Genomic DNA, 18,506 nt, shown 5'->3' on the forward strand with positions numbered 1-18,506 from the left:
GGAAAGAACCTCAAGCAGACTCCCCACTGAGTGTGGAGCTGGACATGGGCCCGATCTCACCCTGAGACCATGACCTGAGCCAAAATCAAGAGTCAGACACCCAATGAACTGAGCCACCCAGGCGCCCTTGCCCAGGCCTTTTATTCTCTGTTTACATATGTATATATTACCTGGACAAAATACATTAAGTACACTTGGCAGCATGGATGACTCACAAACATAGTGTTTCAAGGGAAAACGTCAAATTGCAGAAAAATACATGTAATATTATATTATTTACATAAAGTACAAAAACATGCAGAATACTACTATTTAAAAATATATATCAGTGAAGTAAAAGTGTGAAGCAACATAAAAGTTTAATAAACATCAGATTTAGGGGCGCCTGGGTGGCGCAGTTGTTAAGCATTTGCCTTTGGCTCAGGGCGTGATCCCAGCATTCTGGGGTCAAGCCCCACATCAGGCTTCTCCGCTAGGAGCCTGCTTCTTCTTCTCCCACTCCCCCTGCTTGTGTTCCCTCTCTCGCTGGCTGTCTCTATCTCTGTCAAATAAATAAATAAAATCTTTAAAAAAATAAAATAAAAAATAAACATCAGATTTAGAATAGTGAGACCTATTGATGAAAGAGGAGGATATGATTAGGGAGAGTACACAGACTTCAGGTGTACTATTCTTAATCTGGATACTGGCTGTTCTATTGCTTTCTATATTGTACTATATGTTAAATATTGCATAACTTCAAAAACAAATCTAGTATTTTATGTAGGGTGGGTGGGTTGGTTGGTTTTTACATAAATGGTAACATAGAGTTATATGCTACAGTTTCTTTTTTTTTTCATTCCATATGTCTGAGAGCTTTGTCCATCCATGTCTTATTTGCTTTGTATCCTTAGTACTCTGAAAGATGCCATATGCATAGTAGGTGCTTAGTAAGTAGTGTTTGTGGAATTCTTTCTTTCCTTACCCTGATAATCTTACTGTTTTAGCTTTCCTGGAGCCTGATCTAAATGTCTGACTGTATGTCCCATCACCCTTTTCCTTTCTGCTTTTTAAAATTTTGTTCTTTTGAGGAGGGTTTCTAAATAATGGAAAGTGGAAAGTGGTTTTACACGCCAAGTATAAAGTGGTTTTCTCTATGCCAAGAAGATACTCTGTTTTTTTTATATTTTCAGCTGGGAAGAGAATTAAATATGTTTTCCAAGTGCTGTTCTAGGCAGTAAAGAAAATCCTGTGATAATTCAGTTGAGAACACTTAAAGTACTAAAGTAGTATTTTAGCTTCACTTCAGAGATTCATACAGAAGGAGCTTTAAAATGAATAAAATGAGTCTACCTTATTAGACTATTTTATAGTCTATCTTATTAGAGAGTTCAGTCTATCTTGAGAGTTCCTGCTCTAAGCAAGTAAACTTGACCTTTCAGAACTTTTTAAAGGTTGTATCACTGCCACTGTCCAGTTTTCTGGAGCTGACTTGGTAGAATGGATGTAGTCTGTAAGTTGACATTGTAACTGTGGTTCTGAACCAAGGCTATTTTTCTAACAGCCTTCGTTCTTTTCTTTTAACTTGAACTTTCATTATTACTTTATTGAGGGAATAAAGAAGAACAAAGGGAAGATCTGAAATATATCTTTAACAAACTAGTAACACAGATGTATCTGCATACCTAAAATCCTCACAGGAGAGATTTTGGGGACAATTTGACTTTGAAGAATTTGACATGCTTGCTCGAGATTGTTGAAGTGCTTTTGAGAAATTTTCTGGATTGATACTTTTTGAGTTGTATCTTGAATTTCTGGAGACCTCTAGGAGAGCCAGGTAGCTGGATTCATAACATAAGATGGACTTCATCCTATCCCAGTATTACTTGTGGGAATCATGGTACTAAGTAGTTAAATCATAATTCTGATCTTATCTGGTACTGATTTAAACATGGGTATGCTCTGAGTAATTAAATATTAACTAACTTTTAATTGTTTTGGTAGGTTTGCCAGGATGATGGATAAAAATATTTACATCATTCAAGGGGAGATTAACATTGTGGTTGGGGCAATCAAACGAAATGCCCGATGGAGCACTCATACTCCACTGGTAAGTGGGAAATGGGCAGATAGCTGAGTTGTAAGGGATCTGATGCATGGTTAAAACAGTAATCAATTTCCCTATAATGATGAGAGTAGTAGGAACTCAGAGTTGTTCTTGGTATCGAGGACCCTTTTCTTTTCTTTAATTTTTTAATTTTAATGTTAAATTTTTTTTTTTTTTTTTTTGAGAGAGAGAACAAGAGGGAAGGAGGGTCAGAGAAGGAGGGAGAAGCAGACTCTCTGTTGAGCAGGGAGCCCAATGTGGGGCTTGATCCCAGGACCCTGAGATCATGACCTGAGACGAAGGCAGACAGTTAACCGACTGAGCCACCCGGGTGCCTCCCCTTTTATTTTTTAAAGATTTATTGACTTATTTTAGAGAGAGAGAGTGCATGAGTGGGAGGAGGGGCAGAGGAAGAGAGAGGGGAAGCAGACTCCCCGTTAAGCAGGGGGCTCTACGTGGGGCTTGATCGCATGACCCTGAGATAATGACCTGAGCTGAAACCAGGAGTTCGGCGCTTAACTGACTGAGCCACCCAGGCACCCCTATCAAGGACCCTTCTGTTTTATTCCAACTAGTGTCAAATTTATAGGCTGCCTTTTTTTCTCTGGGACCCAAAAGATGATACTATTCTTCTAGCTATTTTTGTAGACAACTGAAGGTAGCACTTGGGACCTCTTAAATATGCCTAAAAATGTCAGAAAGATGCCTTATATTTAGATTCCCTCGGACTATCATTAGCTATCAAATTGATACATGGAGTGTGGCTTGGTGGTGGTACTCCTTGGGAGTATATAGAGCAGACCGTATCTTGCCAATCAGATGAGTGAATAATTTACCTGTTGTAAGGGTGGCTTTCTTTGTTGCATATGTATGTTCAAGGATATTTTTTGCACAGTTGTATAAAACAATATTTGGCACAATTATAAAAACAAGTTTAGACATTTCCAACTCAGTGAATATATGTATGTGTGTTCGGAAATTTCTCATGTTCATTTATTAAATGAATTGTTTAGGGGTACCTGGCTGGCTCAGTTGGTAGAATGTGCAACTCTTGATCTTGGGGTTGTAAGATTGAGCCCCATACTGGGTGTAGAGATTACTTAAAATCTTATTTTATTTTATTATTATTATTTTAGTAGGCTCCACGCCCAGTGTGGAGGCTTAAACTCACAACTGTGAGATTAAGAGTCCCATGCTCTACTGACTGAGCCAGCCAGGCGCCCCAGAGGCTTTTTTAAAAAAGATTTTATTTATTTTATTTGAGAGAGAGAGCATGCATGAGTCAGGGGCAGAGGGAGAATTAGACTCCTTGCTGAGCAGGGAGCCCAATGTAGGCTGCATGCTGAGATCATGACCTGAGCCAAACACAGATGCTCAACTGACTGAGCCACCCAGTCACCCCAAGACTTTTTTTTAAAAGATTTTATTTTTAAGTAATCTCTATACCCAATGCAGGGCTTGAACCTACAACCCCGAGATCAAGAGTCACACAGACTACCAACTGAGCCAGCCAGGTGCCCCCAAAATAAAATCTTAAATAAAAATAAAAATGGTGTAGAAGTGGGAGTGGAGTCAGCAATGTCTTTGAAATGAGTATATATGATTATATAATGAGTATAAAGAAGGAGAAGAGATAGAATAATACATTATCTTAGTCTTTTGTGATGCCATAACAAAGTACCACAGATTAGGTGGCTTATAAACAAGAGAAATTTATTTCTCACAGTTCTGGAGACTGGAAGTCCATGATCAGGATGCCAGCATGATCAGGCGAGAACCCTCTTCTGGGTCTCAGACTTCTCACATGATGGAAGGAGCAAGGGAGCTCTCTTGGGCCTCTTTTATAAGGTTATTAGTTCCGTTCATGAGGGCAGAGCCCTCACCCAGCTTCTGAAGGCCCTAATCACCTGCCTTTTAAAGGCTCTACCTCTTATACCATCACATTGGACATTAGGATTTTTACATGTACGTTTTGAAGAGACAGACATATTCAGACCATAGCACGTAGAAAGGCCCTGGCAGTCTGTGGTAGCTTGAGTGCTGTGGTCATGGTATAGATTAGTGTTTCAGAATTTACTATTTTAGGTAAGCCCAGAGTATCTTTGTGAAATAGGAGATTAGGAAACTGGAAAACTGAACCATGGCTAACTTTCTTTTCTTCAGAAGGGAAACTTAATCATTGGATTCAGACAAAGTGCCCTTGATCTATCTGTTATTTCCTTTTTCCTCTTTGTCTGATACTTTTTTTTTAAACCTGTGTATTATAGGATGAAGAACGGGATCCTCTGCTGCATAGTTTCAGTCATCTAAAGGAGGTTTTAAACAATGTAACGGGTAAGTCCCCACATCTAAGTAGGATTATTTATACTGGTAAAAAACCATGTGTTTGATTTATTGCAGGGATAGACACACTTTTTCTGTAAGGGACTATATAGTAAATATTTTCGGCTTTGCAGGCCATAGCAACTGTGCAACTGCTCAGTTCTGCTATTGTATCAAAAGCAGACATAGGGTAATACTTAAATGAATGAGTGATAAATAAGAATTAAAAAAAAAAACAAAACAGGTACAAGCCAGGTTCGGCCCATGGGTGTAGTTTGCTCCTGGTTTACTGCATTGCTGATCCTTTTCTTTGAGTTCCTGGTATGATGTCCCACTTTAGTGGGGAATCAGTGTTCATACAATTATAAGCTCCCTGTATTGTTTGAGTTATAATGAAGTTATTTTTGATTTTAACTACTTTCTTTCTCTACCTCATGCATGCCATGAGGTAGGAAGTTGGTGACCCAAGTGAAGTTTATTTTTTACAAGTCAAGTTTTTAGTACTTGTAACAAAACTCTTCTCTTATAGAAAGTTGTTGTCACTCTTAGGGCCTTAATTGTGTGTCATATAGATCTTTTAGTCTTCATGTGTTCCCAGAATCATTTGTCTCTTTTTTTTACTTCCTGTTTTCCTAATCATAATAACTATGTAATATTTGTATGTTTAGAATTTTCAAAGCCACTTTCATGTTTATTACCTTATTGAATTTTTACACAATCCTGTGAAGGAGGCATGGCAGATATTGTCCCCTTTTTATGAATGAAGTTGAAGTCCAGGGACATTTTCAGTGGTTTAGTCGGGGTCATATTGATCCTAAGAAGTGGAGTCAAAAGTAGAATTCAGGCCTGGTTTTAGTGCCCTGGTTTGCATTGCTTCTGTTCATACAATTAGCGGAGAATGTATGCAGGAAGTGCCTCCTGTTATGTATATGTATGTGTCAAAGGAGGAGGCAAATCTCAACACCTTTGGGTTTTTCAAGTGGAGAGAGACTGAAGGGGAAAGCCTTAGAGCTGTTTCTCTGTCAACCATAAAGGGCTTTTGCAGTTCATATTCCTGGAATGGTTTTTAGCTAGCAACATATCTAAGACAACAATTAAATAGTTTTTAGGTTTCTGCAAGTTAAGTAAGCAATAAACAAATTTTTTCCTTTCATGAGAAATGTAGGAGAATGTCTAGAGAAAAATTTGTTTTTATTTTCCTGAACATGGGCTGAAGTTATCTAAGCATTCTCTACATGTTTTTTTTAATTTATTCTTATTTTTATTTATTTATTTTTTTAAAGATTTATTTATTTATTTGACAGAGAGAGAGAGACAGCCAGCGAGAGAGGGAGCACAGGCAGGGGGAGTGGGAGAGGAAGAAGCAGGCTCCCAGCGGAGGAGCCCGATGTGGGGCTTGATCCCAGAATGCTGGGATCACGCCCTGAGCCGAAGGCAGACGCTTAACGACTGAGCCACCCAGGCGCCCCCCCCCATGACTTTCTTAATAACATTTTCTTTTCTCCAGCTACTTTATTACAAGAATACAGTATATAATACATATGACATACAAAATATGTATTAATCGACTGCTTATGTTATCAGTGAGGTTCCTGTTTAACAGGATATTAGTAGTTAAGTTTTGGGCGAGTCAAAAGGTATACATGGATTTTCAACTGCAAAGGAGGGGGTTGGTGCTCCAAACCCATGGGTTGTTAAAGGGTTAGCTATACTATCTTTTAAGAGATGTGAAGAGGATTAAACATGTTAATATATTTAGAAACATTTGACAAACAATTTATATATAGAATTGTGTTGTATGTGGTTGGAAACACCCAGAATGGCTGAGATCAGACTGGCCTTGTAGGCCTTTTGGGCATTCTGCAGACCTTGAGGAGCTGAGATGGTGCTGCTACCCTGACAGAACTACAATTCCTGCTTGCCACCTAATCCATATGCCATACTTGTTTTCTCTATCCTGACATATCCCTGACATATCTCAAGATACCATATCTGTGGTGAGTGGTGCAGTCTAGGACTTAGGGTTTCTAGACCATCTAAGAGCTGTCAGAGTTGAGTCTGCTGCTTAATTTTCCTACCTCTTTGAGTCAGGGGACCAGATTATCTGCTGCTTGGAACTAATAAAACCAGAATGTGCTGAGGAGCCAGTTCTGTCAGTGGTACTAGGAACATAGCTGGGTGTTGCCAAGCTGTGTCCTGGAGCAAGGAAGAAGGTGGTAGTATTTTCCGGGGCAGATGTTGAAACGGTGCCTGCCAAGGTTGCCCATTATTCTTAGGTTTTAACATACTACCTGCCTGAGGAAATGACAGAGTGGACCTGAAATGAGTATTTCATAGTCTTCTGATTGGTTCTGACCCCCCACAGAGCGCTGGCTTCCAGGAAAAAGTTTATGGGTCAGCTGCCCCTGTGGTCCTGGACTCTGTAGTCCATGACCAATTTCTTGTTTCTTTTACTGAGACAAACAGATTTTTCTGATTGGCAGTGTCAGGAGGACTGCTTTCTTGGAAGCCTATTAATGTATTAATGGTAGGAGGCTGGGAAGAGGTTTTGAACTTGGAAAGAGGAACTGAAGGGACTGCTTCCTCTATGTGACTGGGAATGGTGTCCCACCTAGATGGAGGAAGTATGGCAGGAATTCTAGGACTTCCATTCAGTTTAACTCGTGAAACTGACTTGGGCTTAGACTCTTTTTATAAGAAGGCTTTCTATTTGCTTTTTCCTAGGCTATCTGCTGGCTTGGTTGGTTAAGAATATCACTGTTGGAAATGGGTAGTTCATTGGCCATTGTCAGTAAACCAAAATGATTTTTTTCTTTTCTTCTTTTCTTAAGTAGATAAGCACTACCTCCTCTTCCAGGAGTATTATCTGAGCATTGTGGAAGAAATACTTCCATTGTCTCTAATAAGGTTAGCTAAGTCCATAGCAGTTATTCTCATGGATAACATGTCTCTGGACTACACTCGCAGTTTTTATTTGCCCACACTGCATGATGACTGCATGCTCTGTAGCATTTTGAGTAATAAAATAGTCTAATACCAACTCTAAAGTAATAAAATAGTCTAATACCAACTCTAAAGTGACGGTTGCACTTGGAAGATACAAGGTACCTAACAGCAAAGTTTGCATGTTGCTGTTTTGGATAAAACCTTAGCTTACCACCAGTGAGACTTGACTGCTGCCCCTCATTTGGTCTTTAAGCCAACTTAGGAATCCTTTTAGGAGGTTTTTCTGAAAAGTTAAATCAGACGTGTGGTTACCAGGGCTGGGAGAAGGTCTGGGGAGTGACTGCAATGGGTATAGGGTTTCTTTTTGGGGTGATTTTAAAAATGTTCTGGAATTAGATAGTGGTGATGGTTGTACAACTTTGTGAATATATTTAAAAACATTGAATTGTACACTTTAAAAGGATAAATTTTATGGCATGTGAATTACATCTTAATTTTTAAAAACAGTAAATGTAGGCTGGGGAAGTAATGGGATTCGCTAGTTCTTTCTCAGGACTCAGAGCTATGGAGGGAAGCCTCTCACTGTAGTTGCTGCTGTGTCCTGAACCCATTACCCAGCAAAGGCAGCATAAGGCTCTCTTCAGCCTCCTGGCCCAGTTTGTCCTTTTATGTCTCTCTCATTAACTCAAGAAGCACATGGCTTTTATATTTAAATTTATTCAAGCTGTAATCTTTGACATTTGAGTTAGCTTTTAGTACAGTTTTGCATTTATAGTAATATATATTATGTATTTTCTCTATCCCCAAAGAATCCGTTTTAATCTTTTCCGGATGCAAATTTCAGGCCGTCTTGTCCCATCTCCCCTCTCTTGCTCTCTTTCCCCTCCCCCCACGGAGTGTGTTTGATCAGGTGTGGCAGGAATATCCACTGTCAAGCTGCGCCCTTTATATTAGTCAATATTATCCTTCTCCCCCCTCCCTGTCTGTCTGCCCCTATGGGCTTTCCCAGTTGATTTATAATTTTGGAATTCTCATCGGAGTCTGTAATACAGTTTGTTCATTATTTAACCAAAACCTGTTTAATGAGCAGAGAGAGGCAATGTAAATGTTAGGCATGTTGCAGTGATGTACCTTTGTGCTTCTCAAAGCGGGTGGGTAGTTAACTCTGTGCTGCCTGCAGGGCTGGGGTGTTTTGGCCTTAGGGGCAGAAGGACCACTGCTTCTCCCTTACATCTGCCCAAACCCTGCCATGGGCTTAGATTCCAAAGACATGTTTCCTTTTATTCTTCTAGAGATCTTGCGGGGGCTCTTGCATATTTGAGTTATCGTCAGTCTCACAGCTAGACCAGGTGGTAAGATCTGTGGCATGGGATAGGGGGATGAAAGGGAGAGGGAAATATCAGGATACTTGGTACTGCTCCTGGTTTTAGGTCTGAAGAAAGTAAGCAGTTTAGAAAAAAAAAAAAAAAAGAGGAAGAAGAGAAGAAAGTAAGTAGTTTAGAAGAATCCTTCTAGCCAACATGGTGTATGGTCTTTGATCTCTTTGTTCCCCAACTAGACAAGTCCTTGCAAGCCTTAGTGCCCTCAACCAGTAGAGCATCATGGAAAGGGCTCTAGTCAGTTGTGATTTGTGGTGTTTGACTGTGGTCATTTGCCTCCAGATTTAGGCTGCCTTTGACCTTGGTCTTTAAACTTAGATCATTACAAAGAGGTTCTTTTCCAGGAAATTTTTGGTTTAAAGCAGAGAGGGCAAAATAGTCTAAAAGTATCACAACCAAAATCTTCTCTTAAAGGATTACCTCTTAGTGACTTTAAAGCCTTTAGGGCCAGAGCTTGAGGGAGACTTTTTAGTGGTGTATGTGTTGGGGATGGTGGGAGTTCGGTGGGGTGGGTAGTGAGTTTGCCTTTGGAGATTTAGCTCTAGTCATTTTTAATTCTGAGGACTTATGAGGATTGAGGGTATTCAGCATAAAACTAAGATGGTCTTGAGGCCCAGTATAAGCATCTGTATTAACTATGGAATAGTTTTAGATTCTTGGACCTTTCCTTGCTGGGGTTCACCAAGATTTGAATTCCTTCTGGTCTGGATTATTGAATTGCTTCTAACCAATATTTGTTGAATATCTGCTGTGTTCTAGGCATTTTGATTAGGCACTTAGGAATAGGGTCTATAATGGTAAACAGTCAACTCATAGTCACTGGTTTTGCAAGATGAGTGGCTCTAGCTGACCATTCCAAGGCTAACCTTTGTGGCTTCTGTTCTGTGCTATATGGTTCCCTGTCAGGCATGGAATGGCTGATGGTGAATGAGGGCAGTCTATTGCCATCTTTTCATGTCTTACTAACAAACAAGCCAAAGAAATGAACAAAAATTATAGCTTATGTATTTGCTTATTTGGCTTTTTCATATAAAACAGTTCTCACCAGAGTTTAGATATTCCAAAAGACATTGGTGGTTTGTGTAGAGTAACTTTGAGGGAGAGAATATTTTTTTACTGGACAGTAAGATACGGTGTACTTGAGTTTAAGAGGGAGAAGCAGGTGCCTGGAGAGAGTGGATGTATCAGGAGTTTATTTAAATATAGTTTATCCTGGACAAACACACCTGTAGAATACTGTCTGTCTCAAGCTCTGTGAATTCAGAGCTAGGAGGTTTGAATCCATGTAACCTCCAGAGGTTTGCAGGGAACATTTAAACAGAGTCTGGAAGCCAACCTGGGAGGAACAATAACTGAACACCTGTCTGGCTTAGGTCTCTTAGAAATACCCTTCTAAGTAGAAGTGAAACTGTTCAAGGATGTCTCATACCTCAAGTTCAATCTGTTTTATTTGGCACATGGGAGGGTATCAGGAAAAGAGACTTAAGTCTGTCAGGGAAAAGATTGAGTAAGGGTACATTATTTGAATAAAATTTTGCTAGCGTTGTCATCTCCCATACTGATTGAATGCATACACACTTTTTCTGTAGGGGCTTGTAGTTTGGGGAGTAGTAAGTAATATATCTTTATTAGTCAGCAGGAGAAGAAGATTGAATGAGTCATTAGCTTTGTTCCACTTGGAATTGAGCTTGTGAATTGTTCAAGCCTAAGTGGAGACTGAAAGAACCAAGTGTGTATGATAAAATCTGGCAGACAGATTCATGTAATGGGTTGAGTGTTGGAAGAACTAGGTTGGGTACACTTATATAAGTATGTATTTCCTGTGCCCTTTTGACTTTTTTGTTCTATAAATAAAAGATTTTATTAGTTTGGAGATCATTGAGCAACACATTAGGATGTGACCTGAATTTGAGTGAGACTGACTTTGGCACCTTACAGTCTTGGTAGCTTGAATGGCCTCAGATTTGTGGGCATTTCAGCACAGTTAGAGAAAATAAAGGTACTGTGATTCTTTTTTTTTCCCCAGGAAATTTCATGTCAATAAGGTGACTCTTAAGAGGCCTGAAATTTAATGACTTTGTCATTCCTGGGAATGATCTGAACCCTCCTCAGTTGACACTTCTTTTTTTTTTTTTTTTTTTAAAGATTTTTTTTATTTATTCNACAGAGATAGAGACAGCCAGCGAGAGAGGGAACACAAGCATGGGCAGTGGGAGAGGAAGAAGCAGGCTCCCAGCGGAGGAGCCTGATGTGGGGCTCGATCCCACAACACCGGGATCACACCCTGAGCCGAAGGCAGACGCTTAACCGCTGTGCCACCCAGGCGCCCCTCAGTTGACACTTCTAAACCAAGAAGCTCTTCCAAACATTTGTTTGTCCTAGAGATTAGAAAAATGAAGACTTTGTGAAGAAGATTCAGCTCTGCATAGTCTGGCTTCCTATGAGCCCAGCTCTCCCTTTTTCTCTCCATAATACTTAAACACATTTAGCCATTAAAACTAGTCTGTTGGCAAATTTTCCACTACATGTATCTGAAGGTGGGTTATGATAAAAAGGGCTTTCTTAATAGCTTGAATTCAGAAGCAGAGGCAAAGGGGCCTAGTTTTTTTCTAGTAGAGGTTAAGGGATGGTGTGACATTGTGCTCTGAAGTAGGCATCAAAGTTGTGGGTGTTGCCGTCATTGCCATTGTCCTTTTTGGCATAGATACCTCTTGAGGCCTGAAATTTCTCTCTTGAGTATGTGCCCAGCTTGCCATGGCACCAGTCAGATGAGTAAAAAGAGGAAAAGCCAGCTGCTGCTTTGTTTTTAACAAGGATGCAGGCAGAGTCTCTTTCTTCTTTTCCGCCCACTCAAACTCAGGGCCAGTGCCAAGAGAGTTTCAGAAGAAGCCAAATATTTGAAATTCAACGTGCAATTTTGATTAGAGGTAGTGGAGTTATTTGTGTCAGCCTTGCCTTCTCTAACCACCTCTCTATGTTCATAGATGCTTAATTGATCACCTTAGTTTCTAAAGTGATATTGGATATGTTAATGGAAAGAATGAGTGCGTTTGTCTTTTATCTCCTGGCACCCATTAGAGGATAGAACTGGGTGTAGAGTAAATTGAAGATTTGATCATTTCAGCTCAGATCACCTCATTAAGAAAGGTTGGTTGATGGAGAGCCGTGATTCCCTTAAGCTCTCAGTTTTGCTTCTGGAAACCAGAAGATAAGATACTCCTCAGCAGGTTTAAGGCTTTTGTTTCTTTACTGTGGTCTTTGGAGAACCTGAAGGACTTAGATGGACAAGCACTTCTGGCTGCCTGTTGTCTGGCTTCTCACTGCATACCTCTTCTGTAACACCAGCCTTCTGTTACCACTGTTACCACTGTAGGTTGAGTTGTGAAGGGCTGCCACATGTGCACACATCACAACTGACCTTTCCTTGTTCCACGCTTATTGAGCAATTACTTGCCCATTTGTAGAGCTCACATTATTGCCTGGGTTTCTGGCCCAGTGTGAAGTAGGAGCATCCAGGAAGTGGCCTGATAGACTGTACATCAGAGGGCAATAAATTGGCATATGATTTGGTGGAAAGGCAGGGCCAGATGTAGTGTGGGAGCAAGGGTTTTTCTGTAGTCAGCCATGCAACTTGCTTCCAGGTGTCCTGGAAAGCAGCTTGGGAACTGGAGGCTGAGGGTAGTTGGGAACATTAACTAGGGACGAAAAGGATCAAAAGGACTTCAGTGTTATCTGTGATGGGCCCTGCGTTGGGAAAAATCCTCTTAAAGTAGAGGGACAAATGAAATTTCCCTGACACTGGTAGGAATTTTTGCACTGATTATTCTTTCCTTTCAAATAAAATAAGTTATTAATTGGCAGAAAAAAGTACAAAACTTGGAAGACTCCTAACAAGGGGTTGCAGAATAAGAAAGCCTCATTCCACATGAGGTTTTTCCTGAAGGCTTGTTCTTCTCTTTGGACAAACAACAGGTTTCAGAAAACTGGCTCCAAATTGATAATAAAGTGAGCTAAGGTATTATGACTGCCCTACCATGGCTAGAATGGTATCTTTCATACTGCAAGTTGCATTCTGTTAGTGGATTGTGAAATCATTTTAAAGGGCCACACGGCATTTTCGCCTCAGTTTTTCATTGTGAAAAATGTTAAACTCTTGCACACTTCTTTTCACACTTACTAATATTTAGCCATATTTGCTTTATCCATATATATGTGTATATTATTTTTTTATAAGCTATTTGAAAATAAGTTTCAGACATGTTGGCATCTTACCCTTGAACACTTCAGCATGCATCCTGAATAAGGACATTCTCTTGCATAATCATAGTACCATTATCACACCTGAGAAACTTAATAATTTATCGATATTATTTAATATCCAGTCCACATTAAAAATTTCTGATTTGTCCCCAAACTGCCTTTTATAGCTATAACTGGTTTTACAAACCAAAATCCAAGCAAAATTATCTTTCCTTAGGTAGTTATATCTCCTTAGACTTTGGAAATCTAATATAGTTTTCTCCCCCCCCCCTTTTTTTTTCTCTAGGCATTGACTCTTTGAGGATACTAGGCCATTTATCTTTAGAATGTTGTATGTCCTGGGTTTGTCTGTGTCCTTGTGGTACCATTTAACTTGTTCCTCTATCTCATATATTCCTGTATTCTAGAAGTTAGGACTAAAGGCTTAACTTGATGCAGGTTAAACATTTTTGGCAAGAATACTTTGTAGGTGATTGTGTATTTCACATTATTATCATCACAGGAAGTATATAGTATATAGTTGTTCCCCACTATTGGTGGTGTTAAGTAGGATTACTTGCTTCTGGTTGTGATTGCCACATTTCCTCATTGAAAAGGAAATTTTTTTTTTCCCTTTGCAATTAGTAAGTAGTCTGTGAAGTAATAATTTGGCACCTTGTGACTATCCTGTTCTCTAATATCCTTTTGCTTAATGATAATCTACTGATGAATTTTTGCCAGTCATTTATTTCAGTGGGGTTTGCAAAATTATGATTTTGTAATTCTGTCATTTTTTTCTACATTGATTAGCTGGCATTCTCTGTAAAGAATCACTTTCTTATCATGAACTGGAAGATGAACAATAGTTTCTCCTAAAAAGGCAGGGAAAATGCTTAATTATTTTCCTTTAATTGCCTACTTTCAGAGTAAGGAGTTAGTGTTAATAATGATCACTAATGGTGGCAAATGAGGGTTTTCCCCCTTTTGGGGGACTTGTGAATTATTATTTATTCAGTGTTTTACAATTTATTACATTTATGATTATTTTTGGTGCTCAAATCATTCTGAGTTTGGCCCCTTCAAATTAGTTTCTTTGTTCCTTTGATAATGACCCTTTTGAGCACTTCCCTGTTTTCTGGTACCAGCTTCAGTTATGAAGGGGAAAAAAAAAAGAATAGAATAGAAAGTATCCATGTATCACACATAATAAGGATAAGTATTATTTTGGGGAACTTTTGTTTTAGTTAGAGTCGTTGTATTCTGAGTTGTAATGTAAACTGTATTTCTGTAGGTCATGGTCAAAAAGTTTGAAAGCTCTGGTAGAGACAGCTTGTGATTTACTTCTGTTTTAACACTGGTTTGAATTTGTCTCTCTGCAATGTAATTTCTCAGGCAAGGAGTCAAAGAGGGTCTTGAGTTCTTGACATTCTGTGAAAGACTCTGTGAAGTGCTTTAGCCCCCTTGACATTTGGAAACCAGTGGACTATTATATCTGCATATTATCCTTATCAACTTTGGTTTCAATAAAGCCTATCTGTCTATTATCTTTTCTGTTATCTATTTATTTTTTTAAAGATGTATTACATGTTATTTTCTCCCCCCCAGCTTTATTGAGATTCAGTTGACATAGAACATTATGTAAGTTTAAGCTGTACAATGTGATCATTTGATACAAGTATACTTTGCAAATTTTTTACCACAGTGAGTTTAGTTAATACATTCATCACCTTGCATAATTATAATTTGTGTGTGTGTGAACATTTAAGATCTACTCTCAACAACTTTCAAGTTTATAATACAGTATTGTTAAACCATAGTCACCATGCTGTCCTATTTATCTTATAACTGGAAGTTTATACCCTTTGACCAACATCTTGCCATTTCCCCTACCACCCAGCCCCTTAGCAAGCACCATTCTGTTTCCATGAATTTAGCTTCTTTAATTACTTAATTTATTTTTTATTTTTAAAGACTATATTTATTTATTTGAGAGAGAGCACGAACAGGGTGGAGGAGCAGAGGGAGAAGGAGAGGGAGAAGCAGACTCCCTCCTGAGCAGGGAGCCTGAGGCAGGGCTCAGTCCCAGGACCCTGAGATCATGAACTGAGCTGAAGGTGGACGCTTAACAGACTAGGCCACCCAGGTACCCCAAATTTAACTTTCTTAAGATTCCACATATAAGTGAAATAACATTATTTGTTTCTCTTGAAATTGATTTACTTCAATTAGCGTAAGGTCCTCAGGGTCCATCCATGTTGTTGCAAATGGCAGGATTTCGTTCTTTTTTTTTTTTTTTTTTTTTTATGGCTGAAGCAGTTCTTTTTTTTTTTCCTAAGTTTTGATTTTTTAAAAAAATTTTTTATTATGTTATGTTAGTCACCATACAGTACATCCTTAGTTTTTGATGTAGTGTTCCATGATTCATTGTTTGTGTATAACACCCAGTGCTCCATGCAATACATGCCCTCCTTAATACCCATCACCAGCCTAGCCCAATCCCCCACCCCTCTCCCCTCTGAAACCCTCAGTTTGTTTCCCAGAGTACATAGTCTCTCGTGGTTCATTCCCCCTTCTGTTTACCCCACCTTCATTCTTCCCTTCCTTCTCCTACCGATCTCCCTGCTATTCCTTATGTTCCACAAATGAGTGAAACCATATGATAGTTGTCTTTCTCTGCTTGACTTATTTCACTTAGCATAATCTCCTCTAGTCCCGTCCATGTTGCTGCAAATGTTGGGTAATCATTCTTTCTGATGGCTGAGTAATATTCCGTTGTATATATGGACCACATCTTCTTTATCCATTCGTCCGTTAAAGGGCATCTTGGCTCCTTCCAGAGTTTAGCTATTGTGGACAGTGCTGAAGCAGTTCTTTTTATATGGTTGTTTCTCTATGGATGAATCAGCTTTTACAAGGCAGAGATTAATTTGAGACCATTTGAGTCATAACAGTCCTGGAGAATGTTAGAGTAAGTATTCTTCCCCAAGGAAATAGGATTGTGGATGTAATTGTGCCTGACTAGTCAAGCTGCACCTTGTACCTGATCCCTTTTATGTGATGGTAAGCTGATTGTTCAGGGAAAGGGGGACAGCATGTTATGTTACACATGGCTTGGCCATGCTTTTGAGTCCTTTTGGTGGGTTGAGGATGGAGTCATTTGTCCTGGAAAGACTCCAAAACAGCATCTTCTCCAGGAACTTTGCTCTTGACAGGAATTCATTTATATATTCAGTCAATAGATATTTCTTGAGCATTTAATGTGTGCCAGACACTGAACTAGGTATTAGGGACCTAGTTTTCAAGGAGACTGACACAGTTCCTGTCCTCATAAAGTTTATGGTCTAGTGGGCTGGTGATTTGAGAAGCTCTGGAATTTGAGTGGACAGCTGGGGACTGGTTTGAAGTATGCCCACCTTCCACATGTGACCTCAGGAAATTGTTGTATGCCCTGGTGTGCTGAAAAGTTCCAGGGTGGTCAGAAGAACAGCAGTGGTGTTTGTGTTGTCTATCCTGCCCCCATCCTCTTCCCTAGCCCTGGCTGCCTGGCAGCAGCCAAGTGCATGGCAGCTTCATTAGCTGCCTTAGGGCCTTGGATATCTTAGGGCTCAATTAGTCTATTAATATTCACCTGTGATTAATCAATCTGTGTATCTCAGAACTGAACCGATTAAAATTGTACCATAGGTTATCAATGGCTGTCTACCTTTTCTAATAAAATTCAGCTAATAAAATATTCTAGTAAAATTCAGTTCTCAGGCTTGGGTTTCTAACATAGTTGTTAGCATTTTGAAGTCCAGGGGCATAAAACAAAGATGTTAATAGTTATTTAGCTAAGGTGGTAAAAGAATGAGGAAAGTCCTTTGCTATAGCTTGGGTCTAATAGTCCCAATTCAAAAATAACATGAATGTTTTTTAGTAGCAACCCATTATCTTTAGTCCAAGAGCTTCATGTAAGGAAAGAAGTATCAAAACCCATGTAACTTTGGGTAGGATTTGGCTTCAAATTAATAGAATATCCCATCATATATTTATCTTTTGAATCCCAGAGAAAGCACCCTTATTTAGAAATAGCCTTTCGGTCCTCAGAGAGAATGCCCTTTAGAAATGCCCTTTTTCCTCAGGAAAAGTTTTCCTAGGATTTTCGAAGGTGGAAAGAGATAATAGTGAGACAGTGAAGCAATTAAACAGTGGTTAAGATATTTCTAAAAGACAAAGTTAGAGTGGATGTTAGAATACAAATATATTCCACAAAAATATCAGTGACTCATCATTTGTTGGATAACTTATTGTGCTCTGAATTTAAAGAGTAGTTTTTTCTCCTTTGCTTCTTTTTTCCTGGGATGAGCCTATGCCAAGGTACATCATTAATACCTACTGTAGCCAAATACTTTTTGTGACCAGAGCCCGGTGACTCTGGCAGAGGATCCTTCCTTATTCCCTCTGGCCCAGGAAGTTCTTGGTTTAGCCCACCTGGTCAGAAGCATTGTGGGGAAAGTAGTCAAGGGAAAATGGATTTCTGTTGCCAGAATCCAAATATGGCTCATTAATCCTCCCAAGTGAGCCCAAGATTAGCATCTTAATCAGTCTCCTTTCAGAGGTTTTAAGACTCATTCCGTTCTCTGGGTTCCCTGTAAGGAAGGAAATGAGCATTTGGTAGAACTCTTTGGTACTCAGAAAGTGGAAGATTTTGCCAGGGTCCTAAGTAGTCTACAGGCTCAAGAATCGATAAAACTGGGTTGTGTGCATGAAGTAACAGAAGGCAGAGAATGGGAAATCTTTATGTTGGTAATAGTCTTCCTGTAAAGGCTCCAAAGGGAAGGAAAGGTTGGCTTGTTCCCCTGACAGAGGTTGTGTTATCTTTACCTAACTGATGTCAGGACATTTGATCAGGTCAAGTGATGGTGAATTTTTTTTGAATTTTTATTTTGAAATAATGTCAAACTTAAACATTGCAAGGATAATACACCCTTTTGATCCCATATACCCTTTTGCTACTTGTTTTCATTATTCTCTTTCTGTCTGTAAACACTCACATATAACTTGAATTTCTACACCATTTGAGAATAGGTTATATGTACATTATCACCTTTTATTCCTTGATACTTCAGTATATACTTCCTAAGAACAAGGATATTTTCTTACATTATCTTCAGTACAGTTATCAAATTCATGAAATTTAACATTGATACTTTACTGATGATCACAAATTGCAGGTAGTTGTCATGTTTTTTTAGTCTCTTTTAATCTGGAATCGTTCTTCAGCCCTTCCTTGTCCTTCATGGCATCAACATTTTTATTTTTTATAATTACAGCCTGTTTTTTTCTTCTTCTTTAATTAATTTTTTTTTGTGAAGATGTTCCTCATTTTGGGTTTGTCTGATATTTTCTAATGATTAAATTCAGGTTATGGGGGCGCTTGGCTGGCTCAGTAGAGCATGCAACTCTTGATCTCATGGGCGTGGAGCCAATAAATAAATAAATAAGTTAATTAATTAATTCAGGATATGTGTGGACATGAATCTACATGCCACTAT

General features: G+C 39.1%; 1 protein-coding gene across 5 annotated transcripts in view; it reads left to right on the forward strand.

Moving 5' to 3' along the window:
• Positions 1–18,506, forward strand: part of GBF1 (golgi brefeldin A resistant guanine nucleotide exchange factor 1) — a 114,708-nt gene that overhangs the window by 9,667 nt on the left and 86,535 nt on the right. For all 5 annotated transcript variants that reach the window (XM_034663176.1, XM_011236135.3, XM_011236148.3 and 2 more), the window contains exons 2-3: positions 1,984–2,089; positions 4,354–4,420. In XM_034663176.1, the coding sequence (XP_034519067.1) occupies positions 1,994–2,089; positions 4,354–4,420 (163 nt within the window). In that variant the 5' untranslated portion in view covers positions 1,984–1,993. The remainder of the gene's footprint in view (positions 1–1,983; positions 2,090–4,353; positions 4,421–18,506) is intronic.

Source organism: Ailuropoda melanoleuca, chromosome 6 (assembly GCF_002007445.2).
Source record: "Ailuropoda melanoleuca isolate Jingjing chromosome 6, ASM200744v2, whole genome shotgun sequence".
In the NCBI taxonomy this organism is placed as follows: domain Eukaryota; kingdom Metazoa; phylum Chordata; class Mammalia; order Carnivora; family Ursidae; genus Ailuropoda; species Ailuropoda melanoleuca.